Source organism: Marmota monax, unplaced genomic scaffold (genome assembly GCF_021218885.2).
Source record: "Marmota monax isolate L192 unplaced genomic scaffold, Marmota_monax_Labrador192_F-V1.1 WCK01_AAM20220418_F8-fsc00269, whole genome shotgun sequence".
NCBI classification, from domain to species: domain Eukaryota; kingdom Metazoa; phylum Chordata; class Mammalia; order Rodentia; family Sciuridae; genus Marmota; species Marmota monax.
The window spans coordinates 1,317,074-1,330,400 of record NW_026694072.1 but is presented as its reverse complement, the minus strand read 5'-3'; the positions used below and the strand labels follow the sequence as shown (position 1 = coordinate 1,330,400).

General features: G+C 57.3%; 2 protein-coding genes across 5 annotated transcripts in view; one reads left to right on the top strand and one right to left on the bottom strand.

Annotated features, from left to right (window-relative positions):
* Positions 1 to 315: 315 nt before the first annotated feature.
* Ficd (FIC domain protein adenylyltransferase) lies at positions 316 to 5,663 on the top strand. Of its 2 annotated transcripts, none has more exons than XM_046464298.1 (3): positions 316 to 435; positions 1,818 to 2,176; positions 3,026 to 5,663. In XM_046464298.1, exons 2-3 carry the CDS (start codon positions 1,876 to 1,878, stop codon positions 4,099 to 4,101), a joined length of 1,377 nt encoding a protein of 458 aa, XP_046320254.1. In that variant the 5' UTR covers positions 316 to 435; positions 1,818 to 1,875; the 3' UTR covers positions 4,102 to 5,663. The 2 variants fall into 2 exon arrangements, with proteins under 2 accessions (XP_046320254.1, XP_046320255.1); XM_046464299.2 differs by having other exon boundaries at positions 322 to 468.
* Positions 5,664 to 7,091: 1,428 nt separating this feature from the next.
* Sart3 (spliceosome associated factor 3, U4/U6 recycling protein) overlaps positions 7,092 to 13,327 on the bottom strand; it is a 38,248-nt gene continuing 32,012 nt past the window's right edge. For all 3 annotated transcript variants that reach the window (XM_046464295.2, XM_046464296.2, XM_046464297.2), the window contains exons 16-19: positions 11,227 to 11,681; positions 10,702 to 10,854; positions 9,309 to 9,499; positions 7,092 to 7,976 (exon numbers count right to left, since the gene is read on the bottom strand). In XM_046464295.2, the coding sequence (XP_046320251.1) occupies positions 7,799 to 7,976; positions 9,309 to 9,499; positions 10,702 to 10,854; positions 11,227 to 11,681 (977 nt within the window). In that variant the 3' untranslated portion in view covers positions 7,092 to 7,798. The remainder of the gene's footprint in view (positions 7,977 to 9,308; positions 9,500 to 10,701; positions 10,855 to 11,226; positions 11,682 to 13,327) is intronic.

Below are 13,327 nucleotides of genomic sequence, written 5' to 3'. Positions count from 1 at the left end.
GAGGAGACCGGGGCGAAGGGCAGCGGTTCTCAGCGGACGCAGACGCGAGTTTGTGGACCTCACACGCAGGGCGCCCCAAATACCCATCCGCAGTCACTTCTCAGCAGCGCCCGCTCCTCCCGCCAGCGACCTAGGCTCCGCCCCCTCCGCTGCTTATTGGCCGTTGCCGGCACGAGACCAATACAAGGGCCAGCCAATGGGAGTGGCCCACGGCGCGCCTTTACCAGGGAAGCAGACGCCGATGCGGAAACCCGGAAATGCGAGGGACGGACAAGCGAAGAAAGCCAATCCGTCGCGATGAGGGCGGCGGGTCGTCCAATGGCGAGCTTCAGAGGGCGGGGCCAAGGGCCGGCGGCGAAGGATGTCTCGGGAAACAGCAGCCGCCGAGTCTGCGAGCGCCGGGAAGGTGGCTGGAAGGCCCGGCCACCTCGCGCGGTGAGGAGGGGGCATGCCCGAGGGGCTCTGAGGGTGCGTCAGGGCCGCGAGCTCTGGGCGGGATTCTCAAAGGGCCGAGTCTGCAGAGTGACCCTACAGCGGTCCCTTTATCTCTCCGGGTCTCAGTTTCCCGCTTCTGGGGAAGTGGGCGCCGAGAGATTGTGCCCCCCTCAACGCAGCTCCTTGTCGCACACACCCCTGGTACCGGCGACCTCTAATTTGCCTTTACTGCTGGGTCGAGGAGCCTGTCCTTAGTGGTGGGAAGGCCACCCAGACCACCGGTACCCGCACAGCACACCAAGCCGTTTCAAGATGTCAGTGGCCACGAGCAGGGTGTCCCCCTCAGTCCCGGGATCAGTCAAGCCTGTCCGCGCCCGGGCACCCCAGGCAGAGCACAAGCCCCTGTTAGTAATAACTGAAGGTGAAAGGCCCTGTGGACTTTCAGGAACTCAACTTGCCCTATCTGTGCCTTGGTTTCTTTCATCTGTAAAATGGAGCTATAGGTAGCTAGCTCTTCCTTTATAGGGTGGTTTGAGGATTAAATGAGATACTGCTGTGTAGCATCTAGCTCAGTCCCCAGCACACCATAGTTGCCAAATAAATGCTTATTGTTAGTTTGCGTGCCTGGCCCTTTTACTCCCACTACCAGCCACTGTCACTGAAGTGTAGTAGTCACCCACTCTGGCCCAGGACCTTGGTTCCCCTTGAGATGTTCCTCTGCCCAATCATTTGGTGGGATCCCTGCAGGACAGAAAAGGAAGGCCAGAGAGGGGGACAGCATTGTGGGCTCTGTGGCTGAATATCAGGTGCTGGTAGGAGGAGGCAGACACACATATGGCATTAAATTAGGCCACTAATCAGTTATGCTCATCAAAGAATGGACCTCAGAACTGCCATGCCAGTCTGTGTGTGTGTGTGTGTGTGTGTGTGTCTCCAACACTGAGTGTTCAGAGGCCACAGAGATTTGTGATGAAAGGGGGTCCCTTAGATCTGGGAGGTTCCTGAATTGAAGTCATAGGGCTGTCAGCTTTTCACTTCACCTCCCGACAGTGGGAGACAGACATCAGTTCCTCAGCTTGCTGATGAAAATTGCAGGAGATAATATGTGTCAGGTGCTAAGCCTGGCATATAGTAAATGCTCAATAAACAATGGGCAGCAATAGCAGGATGGCTTGCCTGTCACACTGCCCTGAATGCGGGCACCAGTCCTCCCAGCCTGGGCCCTCCCCCTCAGAGATCCACCTGCCTTACCCCACTCCTGGTCCCTTCTGAACTTGAAGGTGCAGGGAGTCACCAAGCCTGTCGCCCCATCCAGGGTCACACAGTGTCTGGGACATATCCACTCCCCTGCCTCATCTCCTGCAATTCTTGGTTGCTCACAGATCCTGCTCTCTCTCCACCAACTGTTGACACGTGCATGGAGCTAACCCCCAAGTCCAGATGACGCTCATGCCAATGGCTACAGTGATGGCGGTGACTGAACCGAAATGGGTCCCAGTCTGGGGCCGTTTCCTATGGGTGACATTGCTGAGCATGGCACTGGGGTCACTGCTGGCCCTGCTGCTGCCACTGGGGACCGTGGAAGAACAGTGCTTAGCTGTGCTTAAAGGCTTCTACCTGCTCAGGAGCAAACTGGACAGGGCACAGCATGCTGTCACCAAGTGCACCAGCCCATCCACAGAGCTCAGTGTCACCTCCCAGGACGCAGAGCTGCTGGTGGTCAAGACCAAGGCGTCTCCAGGTAAGACAGATAGGCAGCCTCTTCACAGTGCTTGTTCATCCAAGAGTTATTTCTAGAACACCTGCTTCACCCCATGCAGTGCGCGGGGTGGGGGTGAGCAGGTCAGTCCTGAGCGCCAGCCTAGGCAAGCTGATGGGTGACCGAGACCGTGTCACAGGGGTGGTGACCGGGAAGCACACAGGAAGGCTCCCTGGGGGAGGGAGTGCCTGAGCCCAGTCCTGAGCTGACACTAAGCAGGTGTGGTCCAAGGAGAAGAGATGAGCGGCAGAGACTACAGGGGAAGAGAGCCCGGGGACACGGAGGGACCCAGAGAAGTGGAGTACCTATGGCTGACACCTGTCACCAGGACGGAGCTGGGAAAGGAGGGCCAGGTCCAGAGTGGGGCTCTGCGCCTCCACCAGGGTCCCTCATGCACCAAGGTGGAGCAGCGAGCCTGCCTCTGCCAGCAGGTGCCCCAGCTGTGACAGCCAGACATGCATCCAAACATTGCCAGATGTCCCCCAGGGGAGTATGATCGAACCTGTGGGATAAAAGATGGCCAAGGCCACAGGGTCTAGTGGGAGTGGGAGCCACTGATGCCCCAGGCCTGAGGGACGGAGGCCAGGACCAGCCTCAGAGATGGTTGAGCTGCGGAAGGGGCAGGAGGCCCCCTGTCCGGAGTCGTGGCTGGAGGGGAAGCCACTGGCCATGGCAGCAGCAGACCTGGGAGGGCTAGGGGGCCCAGCCGGTGCCTCCCGGGTGCAGACCTGCGGCAGCAGGGACAACAGCCCCCACCCCGTAGGGCTGGGGACAGCAGGGGCGCGGGGCACGGTGACAGACCTGATGGGGACGGGCCTCGGCTCTCTCCAGCAGGTAAGCTGGAGGCCAGAGCGGCCCTGAACCAGGCCCTGGAGATGAAGCGCCAGGGCAAGCGGGGCAAGGCGCACAAGCTCTTCCTGCACGCCCTCAAGATGGACCCGGACTTCGCGGACGCGCTCACCGAGTTCGGCATCTTCTCGGAAGAAGACAAAGACATCATCCGCGCCGACTACCTGTTCACCAGGGCGCTGACCATCTCGCCCTTCCACGAGAAGGCGCTCGTCAACCGGGACCGGACGCTGCCGCTGGTGGAGGAGATTGACCAGCGGTACTTCAGCATCATCGACAGCAAGGTCAAGAAGGTCATGTCCATCCCCAAGGGCAACTCGGCGCTGCGCAGGGTCATGGAGGAGACCTACTACCACCACATCTACCACACGGTGGCCATCGAGGGCAATACCCTGACGCTCTCGGAGATCCGGCACATCCTGGAGACCCGCTACGCCGTGCCGGGCAAGAGCCTGGAGGAGCAGAACGAGGTCATCGGCATGCACGCCGCCATGAAGTACATCAACGCCACCCTGCTGTCCCGCATCGGCTCCGTGACCACCAGCGACGTGCTGGAGATCCACAGGCGGGTGCTGGGCTACGTGGACCCCGTGGAGGCCGGCAGGTTCCGGACGACCCAGGTCCTGGTGGGACACCACATACCCCCGCATCCCCAGGACGTGGAGAAGCAGATGCACGAGTTCATCCAGTGGCTCAACTCGGAGGACGCCACGCACCTGCACCCCGTGGAGTTCGCCGCCCTGGCCCACTACAAACTCGTCTACATCCACCCCTTCATCGACGGCAACGGGAGGACGTCGCGCCTGCTCATGAACCTCATCCTCATGCAGGCCGGCTACCCGCCTGTCACCATCCTCAAGGAGCAGCGGGCCGAGTACTACCACGTGCTGGAGGCCGCCAACGAGGGCGACGTGCGGCCCTTCATCCGCTTCATCGCCAAGTGCACCGAGACCACCCTGGACACCCTGCTCTTCGCCACCACTGAGTACTCGGTGGCGCTGCCAGAAGCCAACCCCAACCATTCTGGGTTCAAGGAGACCCTTCCAGTGAAGCCCTAGCCCCGGTGACGAGGGAAGGTAGGGAAGGGATCAAAGAGCATTTCTAGAAACTTCGCATCTCCAGAAGCAGAACAGACCTTTGAAGTCTTTACCTCTTTTTTTTTTTTCCTGGTTAAAAAAAAAAAAAACTAAATTATTAAGCTTTAGTCTCTTTAAGATAATTTATAATTCAAGTTATTTATTTTCTTCTTTTGAGCAAGCCAGTCGTGGGTGGTGTCCACTGTGGCTCTGCTGGTGGCTGCTCTGAGCGGTGGTCCCCCCACCGCAGGAGCACTGATGCTCCTGTGTGACCAGAACCCGGGTTTTGGAGCAGAATTTGCACTACGGCCAGGGAGAGAGGCCAAGTCTTTCTCTGAAACTGGCTGTGAGCAGTGTGTGGCTCTAAGGGGAGTCAGAAGTCCCAGGGAGAAGCCATCCCAGTTCTTGGGAGAGAGAGCATCTTCTTGGGGTTTGGCTCCCCTCCCAAGGGACGAGCGTGGTGGCTTTCCCCAGGAGCGCCACCGTTTGAGGTAGGAAATGAATGTGACATTTCTAGTGGGACTCCTTGCTCGTCTCCGGGAAGGCTCTTTGAGCACCGTTAATTTGCAGACTTGAGTGACGGAAGCTGTTTTTCATACGGAGACTATTTTTCTAGTTCAGGAGGGGAGGGCGGCCAGCCTGGCTTCTTAGTGCATCAGCTTCTCCTTGCACTCCACTCACAGCAGCGGGGCCCAGAGCTTTCTCTGGGGCTCAGCGTCCCTGGGTCGGCCACCCCCTGCAGCCGGCTGCTCAGGAGGCCAGCCCTCCCTCCCCCTGCAAGCTCCCTGTTGATTTTAGGGCATTTCCAAGAAAGATGCCCCATCAGCCCATTAAGCATTTCTGATACTGAGCTAGAGCCCTGCCACAGCCAGGAGGGTCCCTGTGGGGTGGTTTTGCGCCCTCACAGCCCTGGCCTCACCTCACATAGCCCCTCTGCTGTCCAGCCTCCCATCGAGGAAGCGGGAAAGGTTGCCTCCGAGTGGATGTATTTTTCTAGCAACCTGCAAAAAAAAAATGACACAGTGTCATAAATAATGTGGCCAGGCTTCCAAGCTGTCATCTCACAGAAATAGAATCTTCTCTTCCAATCACAGGTGGCACAAGTTCCAATTGGACTGCTGCTAGTTAGTGTCAGAATGGCCAAAAATCACTAGCGTCCTTGCCCAGGGACAGCCTGCAGCGTGACGCTGCACTGCACTTTGTCACGGTCAAGAATCACATCGTGCTGTCCTACCTTTGCTTTTAGGATTGAGTTCCTGACAGCCATGCGGTCACTGCTCAGACAGCAGCAAATGTCTATAGTCATTCACAAATGGCACAGAGTGGTTTTCTGGAAGGTTCAGAAAAATAAGTGGAAACGCGTATGCAGTGGTCCTTCTGCCCGCGCGCCCAGGTGGTATCTTCTGCTGTCTTGGTTTGTAACTGGTGACAAGGAAGCGTGGCAGGAGTGCGTGCTTTGTCCTTTAGAATTTGCACTTTAGCTACAAGTGAAGGATGTTATTTTAACAAATTACTGATTCTAATAAAGTATTTTATTACATAAAGGTCAGACTCTGCCGCCTTACTCAAAGGGTATTTCCAGTGATCAGAAGGAAAGGGCGCTGTAAATGGCCACCCTGCCCTTACATCATCCTGGGACAGCAGACCTAGGATGGCGGTGTCAGGAGGCAGGACAGAGCTGGTTGCATGAACTGCCTTCCCAGCTAATGGGCAGGAAATATCTTGATTTCGGAGGAAATCACAAAATGCCCCTCACATTCTCAGAAACCCATGCTACAGCAGCCGGCAGCCAGCTTCTCCAGGGTCCTGCTGAGTGTCCAGAGGCTCCTCCATCACAAGCCCACGTGGACAGCGGAAGTGAGGTCAGGCTCCAGCCAACAGCAGGGATCAGAGCAGGGCCTGGGACACAGCCAGAGGTGGGCCCCTAGGCCCTGCAGTGGGGAGGACGCTCAGGCAGGCACAGGTTCCCTCGGAGCCCCCAATCACCTAGCCACCAGCAGGCCTCACAGCAACCAGAAAAGGGACAGACCCAGGAGGCACCAGGGCCATGTGAGGCTCCTACTGCCAACAGCGGCTGCCTGAGCTGCTTCCAGAGGTAATGCCAAGAAAAGGGAGTTTGTTTTGTGTAAAGAGAAAAACCAAAGGGGACCCTGCATCTCAAAGGTCCTAAGACATGATCAACCAGCGATCATTTACAAGGAGACACGGACACTGACTAGACACTCTGGGTCGCTGGTGACCCTAAGGTATCACTGCTAACATTTCTCAGGGTGAAAACCAACTGGCCCTTGGGTCCTTCTCTCTCAGGTTAGACTCACGAGCTGCTATCTGAGCAGGCTTCAAGGTAACAGCAGGAGGTGGAAGGGACAGTGCGGCGAGGGGACAGTGAGGCGAGGGCCCTACCGGGCGCAGGAGAGCTGGCACTCGGAGACAGGCAAGCAGGACTATCTACGTTTCATGGTTCTGCCTGTTCAAAACTTCCTGTTAAAAAATGTCAAGTTATGGGGCTGGGGTTGTGGCTCGGACGTATGGTGCTCACCTAGCATGCGTGAGGCACCGGGTTCGATCCTCAGCACCACATAAATAAAATAAAGATATTAAAAAAAAAAATGTAAAGTTACAAAAAATGCAGGAAAGCCTGGCTGACGCACAGAAACAGCTTCACAAAACAAACAGATGAGGAGCTGGTCTCCACTGCATGGAAGGGCCCCCACCGTGCTCCCGGGGGCCTGGGTCAGGGTAGGTCCCCCAGCGTGGCCAGGCTGCTTTCAGGCCACTTGCTAGGTGTCTGGTGAGGTGAGAGGTAAAAACGCCAAGTGTCAAACAGCCATGAACTCCAGTCCAAGACTGAAGACGCATCGCTGCTGGAGGAAAGTCCCGGGAGGTCTGAGTTAGAAAACTCCTGTTTACACCTGCGACCCGTGACCAAACGCCCGTCTGTGATGCACAGCTGAGGACCACGGCAAGGTGACTCAAGAGAACTCCGTTTAATCAACAAAGCTAACTGGGAGAACTAAAGTATTTAAACAAAACCCAAGGGCTGAACCCCAATCTCTAGACCCAGAATGACTAGTCACTAGCAAAGAAAACGGTCCACGCGGGATTCCTATAGAAAACACATGTCGCAAATATTTTGCTTTTAGGAAACATAAAACAACAGTCGACGTGTGGTTTACAAATACATAATAGAAAAAAACAACCCCTGTGAACAAAAGCCCACCAAGTGCTGGGTGTGGGACCCCCGCCCCCGCCCCTTACTAAAATAGGCCGTTCTGGTGAGTCGCCAGCATCTGCCGTTTCTCATCTTTTAAAAATTAAAAGTGACGGGCACGTGTGCTGTGCAGGATGGGAGAGAAATGTCTTACAAAAAGGGCCAGAGGTGGCCCGGAGCATTGGGACAAGTGGGACTCAAGAGCCATGTTCCAGTGTCACTTCTGCTCCTCATTCTTCAGGACACAAAAGTCCATAGGGACAGGTGCCCTGAGGGCCGTGCCCTGCTCCACTACCCTCAATGTGAGGGAGCACTGGGCGCCTCTTCCCCGTCTGAACCCCGCGGAGTCCAGGGGCGCAGGGGTGTGCACAGCCCCTCCTTGGCCCAGGCGCTGCTGGGTGCTGGGTGCTGGGTGGGCTGCCTGACCAGTGGGAAGTAAGGCATTTCCTGTCCTTCACAGCGTCGCTTTCACTTTCTCAGAAGCATCTTGGCAAAATCAGCATTGGACATCTTGGGCACCTCAGCGGCCTCAGAGGTGGGGACTGCTGGGCGCGGGGCAGGGCCGTTCTCGGCCTGACCGGCAGCAGCACCCGGGCGTTGCAGGGCACGCGGCAGCAGAGCAAGCTGGGTCCTTCCCTTCCCCCGCCTGCAAGGACAGACACAGAACACACCCTGAACAAGGGCTCGTGGCTCCAGACTGTATCCTGGCTACCAAAGGAAATGCACTCGACAGACTCTGCCTGTTCACAATTCAGGCCGGGTGCGACACACTGGTGGGAAGAATTGCCGCCATCTCATTGGCTCTTCTGTATCGGGCACAGAAGGGCATGGCCACAGCCAAGGGGGAGTCCAGCAGAACCGATTCAACCTAGACCAAGAGCAGGGAAGGGTGACAGCCAGAGATTTCCGTTTGACTGTGTTCTGGGGTGGGGTGGATCAGCCGGGCTGGATCAATGGGCTTCTGGTTTTAATATTTTCCCCTTTTTTTCTCCCCATTTTTTCTCGAAGTCTTGCCATGTAGCCTGAGTTCCTTTAGGAACTTGGGATGGGACTGTCAGAAGCTCCCGGCATCCACACTGGGGGAGCAGCGGGCCATCTGCTGGACAGGTAGTCCTAGAACAGGCAGGTTCTAGGAGTAGGAGGCGGCAGGGGATTCCCTGCCATGGGGCTGGAGGTGGCCAGAAGCCAGGCGGCGTCTCTGCTGCACCTGGAGCTGCAAGGCCCTGCTGAGTCCCCCAGTGAAACATCACTCGGTCCTCCACGGCCCCCTCTATTTTGCTGTGTCATTGCTGACAGTGCCCCACCCCATCTTTATGTAACTTAACAAACGCTCACCCTAGATTTTTATTAGCCAAAATGTTTTTGTTCTGAATAACATTGTTACTGGGCCAAAAGACAGCTCAGGAGCTGGGGCAGCCTCTGCTTGGGTTTGGTTGAGACAAACCTGGAGGATAAAGCACAGCTGTCCACTGCATTATCTGAGCAAAAAACTACCATAAATAACTTTGTCTTTTGTCAAATAAAGTTGTTCTCCTTTTTGTTTATATAAAAAAAAAAAAAAAAAAAACAAGGCTGCCATCTCTTGGACGCTACTGTGTGACCATGCCATCCTGTCAGCCCCACGAGGAGAAGAGAAAAGCCCAGCTCGTGTGGAGATGACAGCTACAACCCAGGAACGGCAAGCAGGACAGTCTTCAGGTTAATCAGCAAAGGGGACTTCAAAATAACTCCTGCCTCAGCGCTTTTCACTTCAGAATGAACGACATGTGTAAACTGGCAAACAGCAGCAGGTCTGCCTCCCAGGCCCACGCCCTCTGGGACACGCAGGGAGCCCATGCTCCAGCTGAAAAACCCTAGGATCACTGGAGGAGCAGCGGGGCCTGGCCTCCCGTCCTGACTTCCCAGACCTCCCAGCCCTGGAGGCCCCCTGCCGCATGCTGCCAGCACAAGCCCCACCAGACTGGCACGGAACACTTACGCTCCATATATCTGCCTTGGCACCATGGGGCCACCTGGTGCTCTCCTGGCCTCTGGCTTCTCTGGAACTTTCCTCTGAGGGGGGTTACTGATGGCCACTTTGATGACATTCTCTTTGACTGTCATGCCGTCCATCTTCATCACAGCCTGCGAAGCCTGGGACTCATTTTCATACTCCACGTAGGCCAGACCCTGGGGGGGAAGAGACCAGGGCCGTCAGGCGCACAGACCCAGGACGCAACGTCCTCCCAGGGCCAGGGAACCTCGCGTCCTCGGGAAAGCAGCAGACAGCCCATCAGCTGGTCCCCTCCCCACTGCTGACACCCGCTGTCCACAGTTCACTCCAGGCCCCACTTGGCTTCTCTACGGCCCTTCTGATTTTCACACCAGAGAAACCTTTCTGGGATCGGCACACCCTGGGCTTGCTCAGAAGAAAAAGAGACGGGCGAGACCCCGAGGAGGACAACCAGAGGGGGCGGGGGTCCTCTTCAGTCCCTTCAGTGTCTTCAGTTCTCAAGCTGACTGGGGGTAAGGTTTGAAAAGAAATCCAAAATCATGCTTAAAAACACAACTTGAGAGGCTGGGATTGTGGCTCAGCGCGTGCGAGGCTCTGGGTTCAATCCTCAGCACCACATAAAAATAAACAGACAAAATAAAGGTATTATGTCCAACTACAACTAAAAAATATATTAAAAAAAAAAAAAAACACTACTTGAAATGTGGTGCAAAAGGGCCAAGGGCAGGGGCACACGCCTGAGGCCCTAGCCACCTGAGAGGCTGAGGCAGGAGGATCACTGGAGCACAATAATTGGAGACCAGCCTAGATGACACACCAAGACCCCGTCTCAAAGAAACACACCCGTGGGCTGGGGCTGGGGCTCAGAGGGAGAGCACTTGCCTAGCACAGGTGAGACACTGGGTTCCATCCTCAGCACCACATAAAAATAAATTTAAAAATAAAGGTATTGTGTGAAAAAACACATGTATCATTAAAAAAAATATGCACATATACACACATATGCCTGTATATACATGTAGGTGTGCGTACACACACGCACATGGTGCAAGAGGAATTAACAGGATGTGGAGGGGCAGGAGGGAGGGGGAAGAGCAGACCAATGGAGGGACTACGGGCACTGGCTAGAGGCCCGGGAAGGAGAAGAGTGGGGAGGTGACACTGCAGCCAGGGGCCACACTGTGGCTTCTATGAAGGCTAAAACTTACTTTCCAAATGCCTTTTTCATTTTTGGTACATTTGTTACTTAAAGTTAGTCCGATCCACATGGAAGCAGCCAAGCGAGCTCCTCCTCCCATCATGTCACCACCCTGTCTTAGGAGACAAGCCAGGAGCCCCTCAGCTCAGAAGGCCAGGCGCCATCTGCGCCAACACAGACCTTTGGTTTGCCAGCCCGGTTGGTGACCAGCCTGAGGTCCTTCACAGTGCCATGGGCCTTACAGATGTCCTCCAGTTCCTCTTTAGTGCAGGAGAAGGGCAGGCCGGAGATGAAGAGCTTGTGTTTCTCCAGGGCGGTGCTGTACCGGAACACCTGGGGGAGGGCGGGAAGGGAGGACCCCCGTCAGGCCAGGTAGTGCGGACTCGGTCACCCCCCGCCAGGCAGCCCAGAGCCGGACCTGGGATTGGAACCTAGTAACAGAGTCGCCTGGCAAGTCACTTCAGGCCTCAATTTTTCCTCCAAAAAATGGCAAGAATAAGAGCAGCCATTTGCAGAGGACAGGTGGGCAGCCACAGCAGCACGGTCTCCTGCCACTCAGCACCTATCGTCACCACCACCTAGTCAGCTGGTCCAGCTCAGGACACCGGGCCCTGCGTCGGTGCCCACACAGACCAGCTCCCTGCGCAGCGGCGTGTGGAACCCAAGCACGGGGGAGCATGCAGAGCGCAACCCTCCATAGCAGACCTTGAAATCGGGGTTCTTGCTCTTATCCACACAGGGGGACACGAACATCGGCCTCCCTTCCATGTTCTTCCGGTCCAGCTCCAGGGCCTTCAGGGCAGACTGCTCTTCTTTGAACTCCACATAGCAGTAGCCTCGAAAGTCCCCGCGGTTGCTGAACACGGGCCGGATCTCCACCACCTCCCCGCAGGCCTCGAAGAGTGGCCGGAGCTTGGCGGCGGGCTCCCCCATGCTGTAGGGCAGGTTGCTGACGAAGACGGTGACGCTGTCCTTGCTGCTGTCATGCAGCACCTTGGGCACCTCCCGCCTCAGGGCAGCGGCCTTCTCCTTCTGCTTGGACGGGGGGCCGATGTCCACGGGGGCAGGCTTCTCAGGGAGCCCCTTCTCCTGGCCCGCGTCTGGCTCTGGCGCGGCCGGGGCCACGCTGTTCTCCACCCTCCTTCGCTTGGAAGGCTGCTCTGCAGGTGTGCAAAAGACAAGCGGCGATGGTTGGCTGTCAGCTGCCCGCCTTCAGCACGCAGTGTGGGGACCCCTCTCCCGCCATGGACAGGAGTCTGCAGCAGACAGCAGGGTGGCAGGCCCCTGAGGTCTTCCATGACCCTGCTGACCCGCCCCGCAATTTTCTGAGCCCCCATTACAATGCAGTGCGTGGGCCACATCACGGGGAAGTAATGACAAATCCCCATGTACACTCTTAATTGCAGGGGTGGCCAGAGGCCCGCCTCGGGTCAGCAGGATCCCTCTACCCTCCCACAGAGCCCGGGCAGCACAAGGGCAGACCTGAAAGCCACACAGAAACCACACCCGGTAAAGGACGTGCAGGCGCCACAGAGACACCTGGAAAGCACAGCCGCGGGCCTTCTTCCCACGACACTCTGGGCGCTGCCTCGCATCCTGCAACAGACCCTCCCCACGGCCCTGCAGAGGGCCAGCAGGCCTCACCTCCAGCAGCTCTCCCATCGGTCCCCCCGCTGCTCCCCGATGGCACCCAGGCCCTCGAGCTGCATTCAACAGCTCACCCAGCTGCATGGCTGGCCTGTCCCCACCACTGCCTCGGCCCCTCTGCCAGCACCTGGGATCACACCCAATCCTGCGCTCTCAGAGCAGAGCTGTCCGTGCAGCCATGTTCCCTCGCAGCTCTCTGCTGAGGGCCCCTCCTCCCTGTCCTGGCCCAGAAGCCGCATCCCTTCTCCCACGAAGCCTCCTGGCACGGAACTGAGCCTGGCGCCTCTGGCCTCTGCCCGGATCTCAACCTCCCCACAGTCCTGACTGCTCCCAAGTCCACCCACCATACCCTGTAACTTGGGGGCTCTGAGGGCAGTGGCCACAGACAGTCACTTCTGAAGGCCCAAAGAGGTGTGCAAGAAAGGCCAACGGAATGGAGGCTGTGTCTGCACCTCCGTGGCCACAGCTACGCTAGGGAAACACTCAGAGGCCCTAATGTCCCAAGACGATTCCTCACTGTGACAGGACTGCCCTGGATCAGTTCAGACCTCACCTGCCGGGAAAGACCAGCTGGGAGCCCAGCCTCAACACCACCGGGGGCTGGGCGAGGAGGCGCCTGTGGGGCGCAGTGCTGGTGCTGGCACTGGAGCCCAGTGGGAGGGGGACTTGGGTACATGGGTTGGTGACAGGGGCCCAGCTTGGGATAAAGCAGTCAGGGTGGGAGGGAGAGGAAGACACCCAGGCAGGAGGGCCCTGGGCAATGGCCTGACAGGACATGAAGCCCAAGTGCCGGGCACACCGGCTGTGGAGGGCAGCACCCAGAGCGGGCACGGGAGGCCCAGAGGCGAGGGGAGCAGCAGGCCAGGAGCCGGGCACACAGCCAGGGGACAGACAGCGCAGGTGAGCATGCTGAGGGTGACAGGAGCAGGTTTCTCAATGGCAGAAAACCAGAAGGAACCCTGTGGTGTGGACTCGGGGTTCCCAGGACCCGCGTTTACACAAGTTCCACGCAAACAGATGTCCCCAGCACGAGCACTCAGAGGCCTGGGAGCACAATCCCCAACAGCAGTGAGGACATCTGGCACCTGCCAAGTGCCATGCAGTGTCCCTGGAGAACAGGGACCCTAGGCTGGGCCACAAGGGGATGCACTGCATGAAA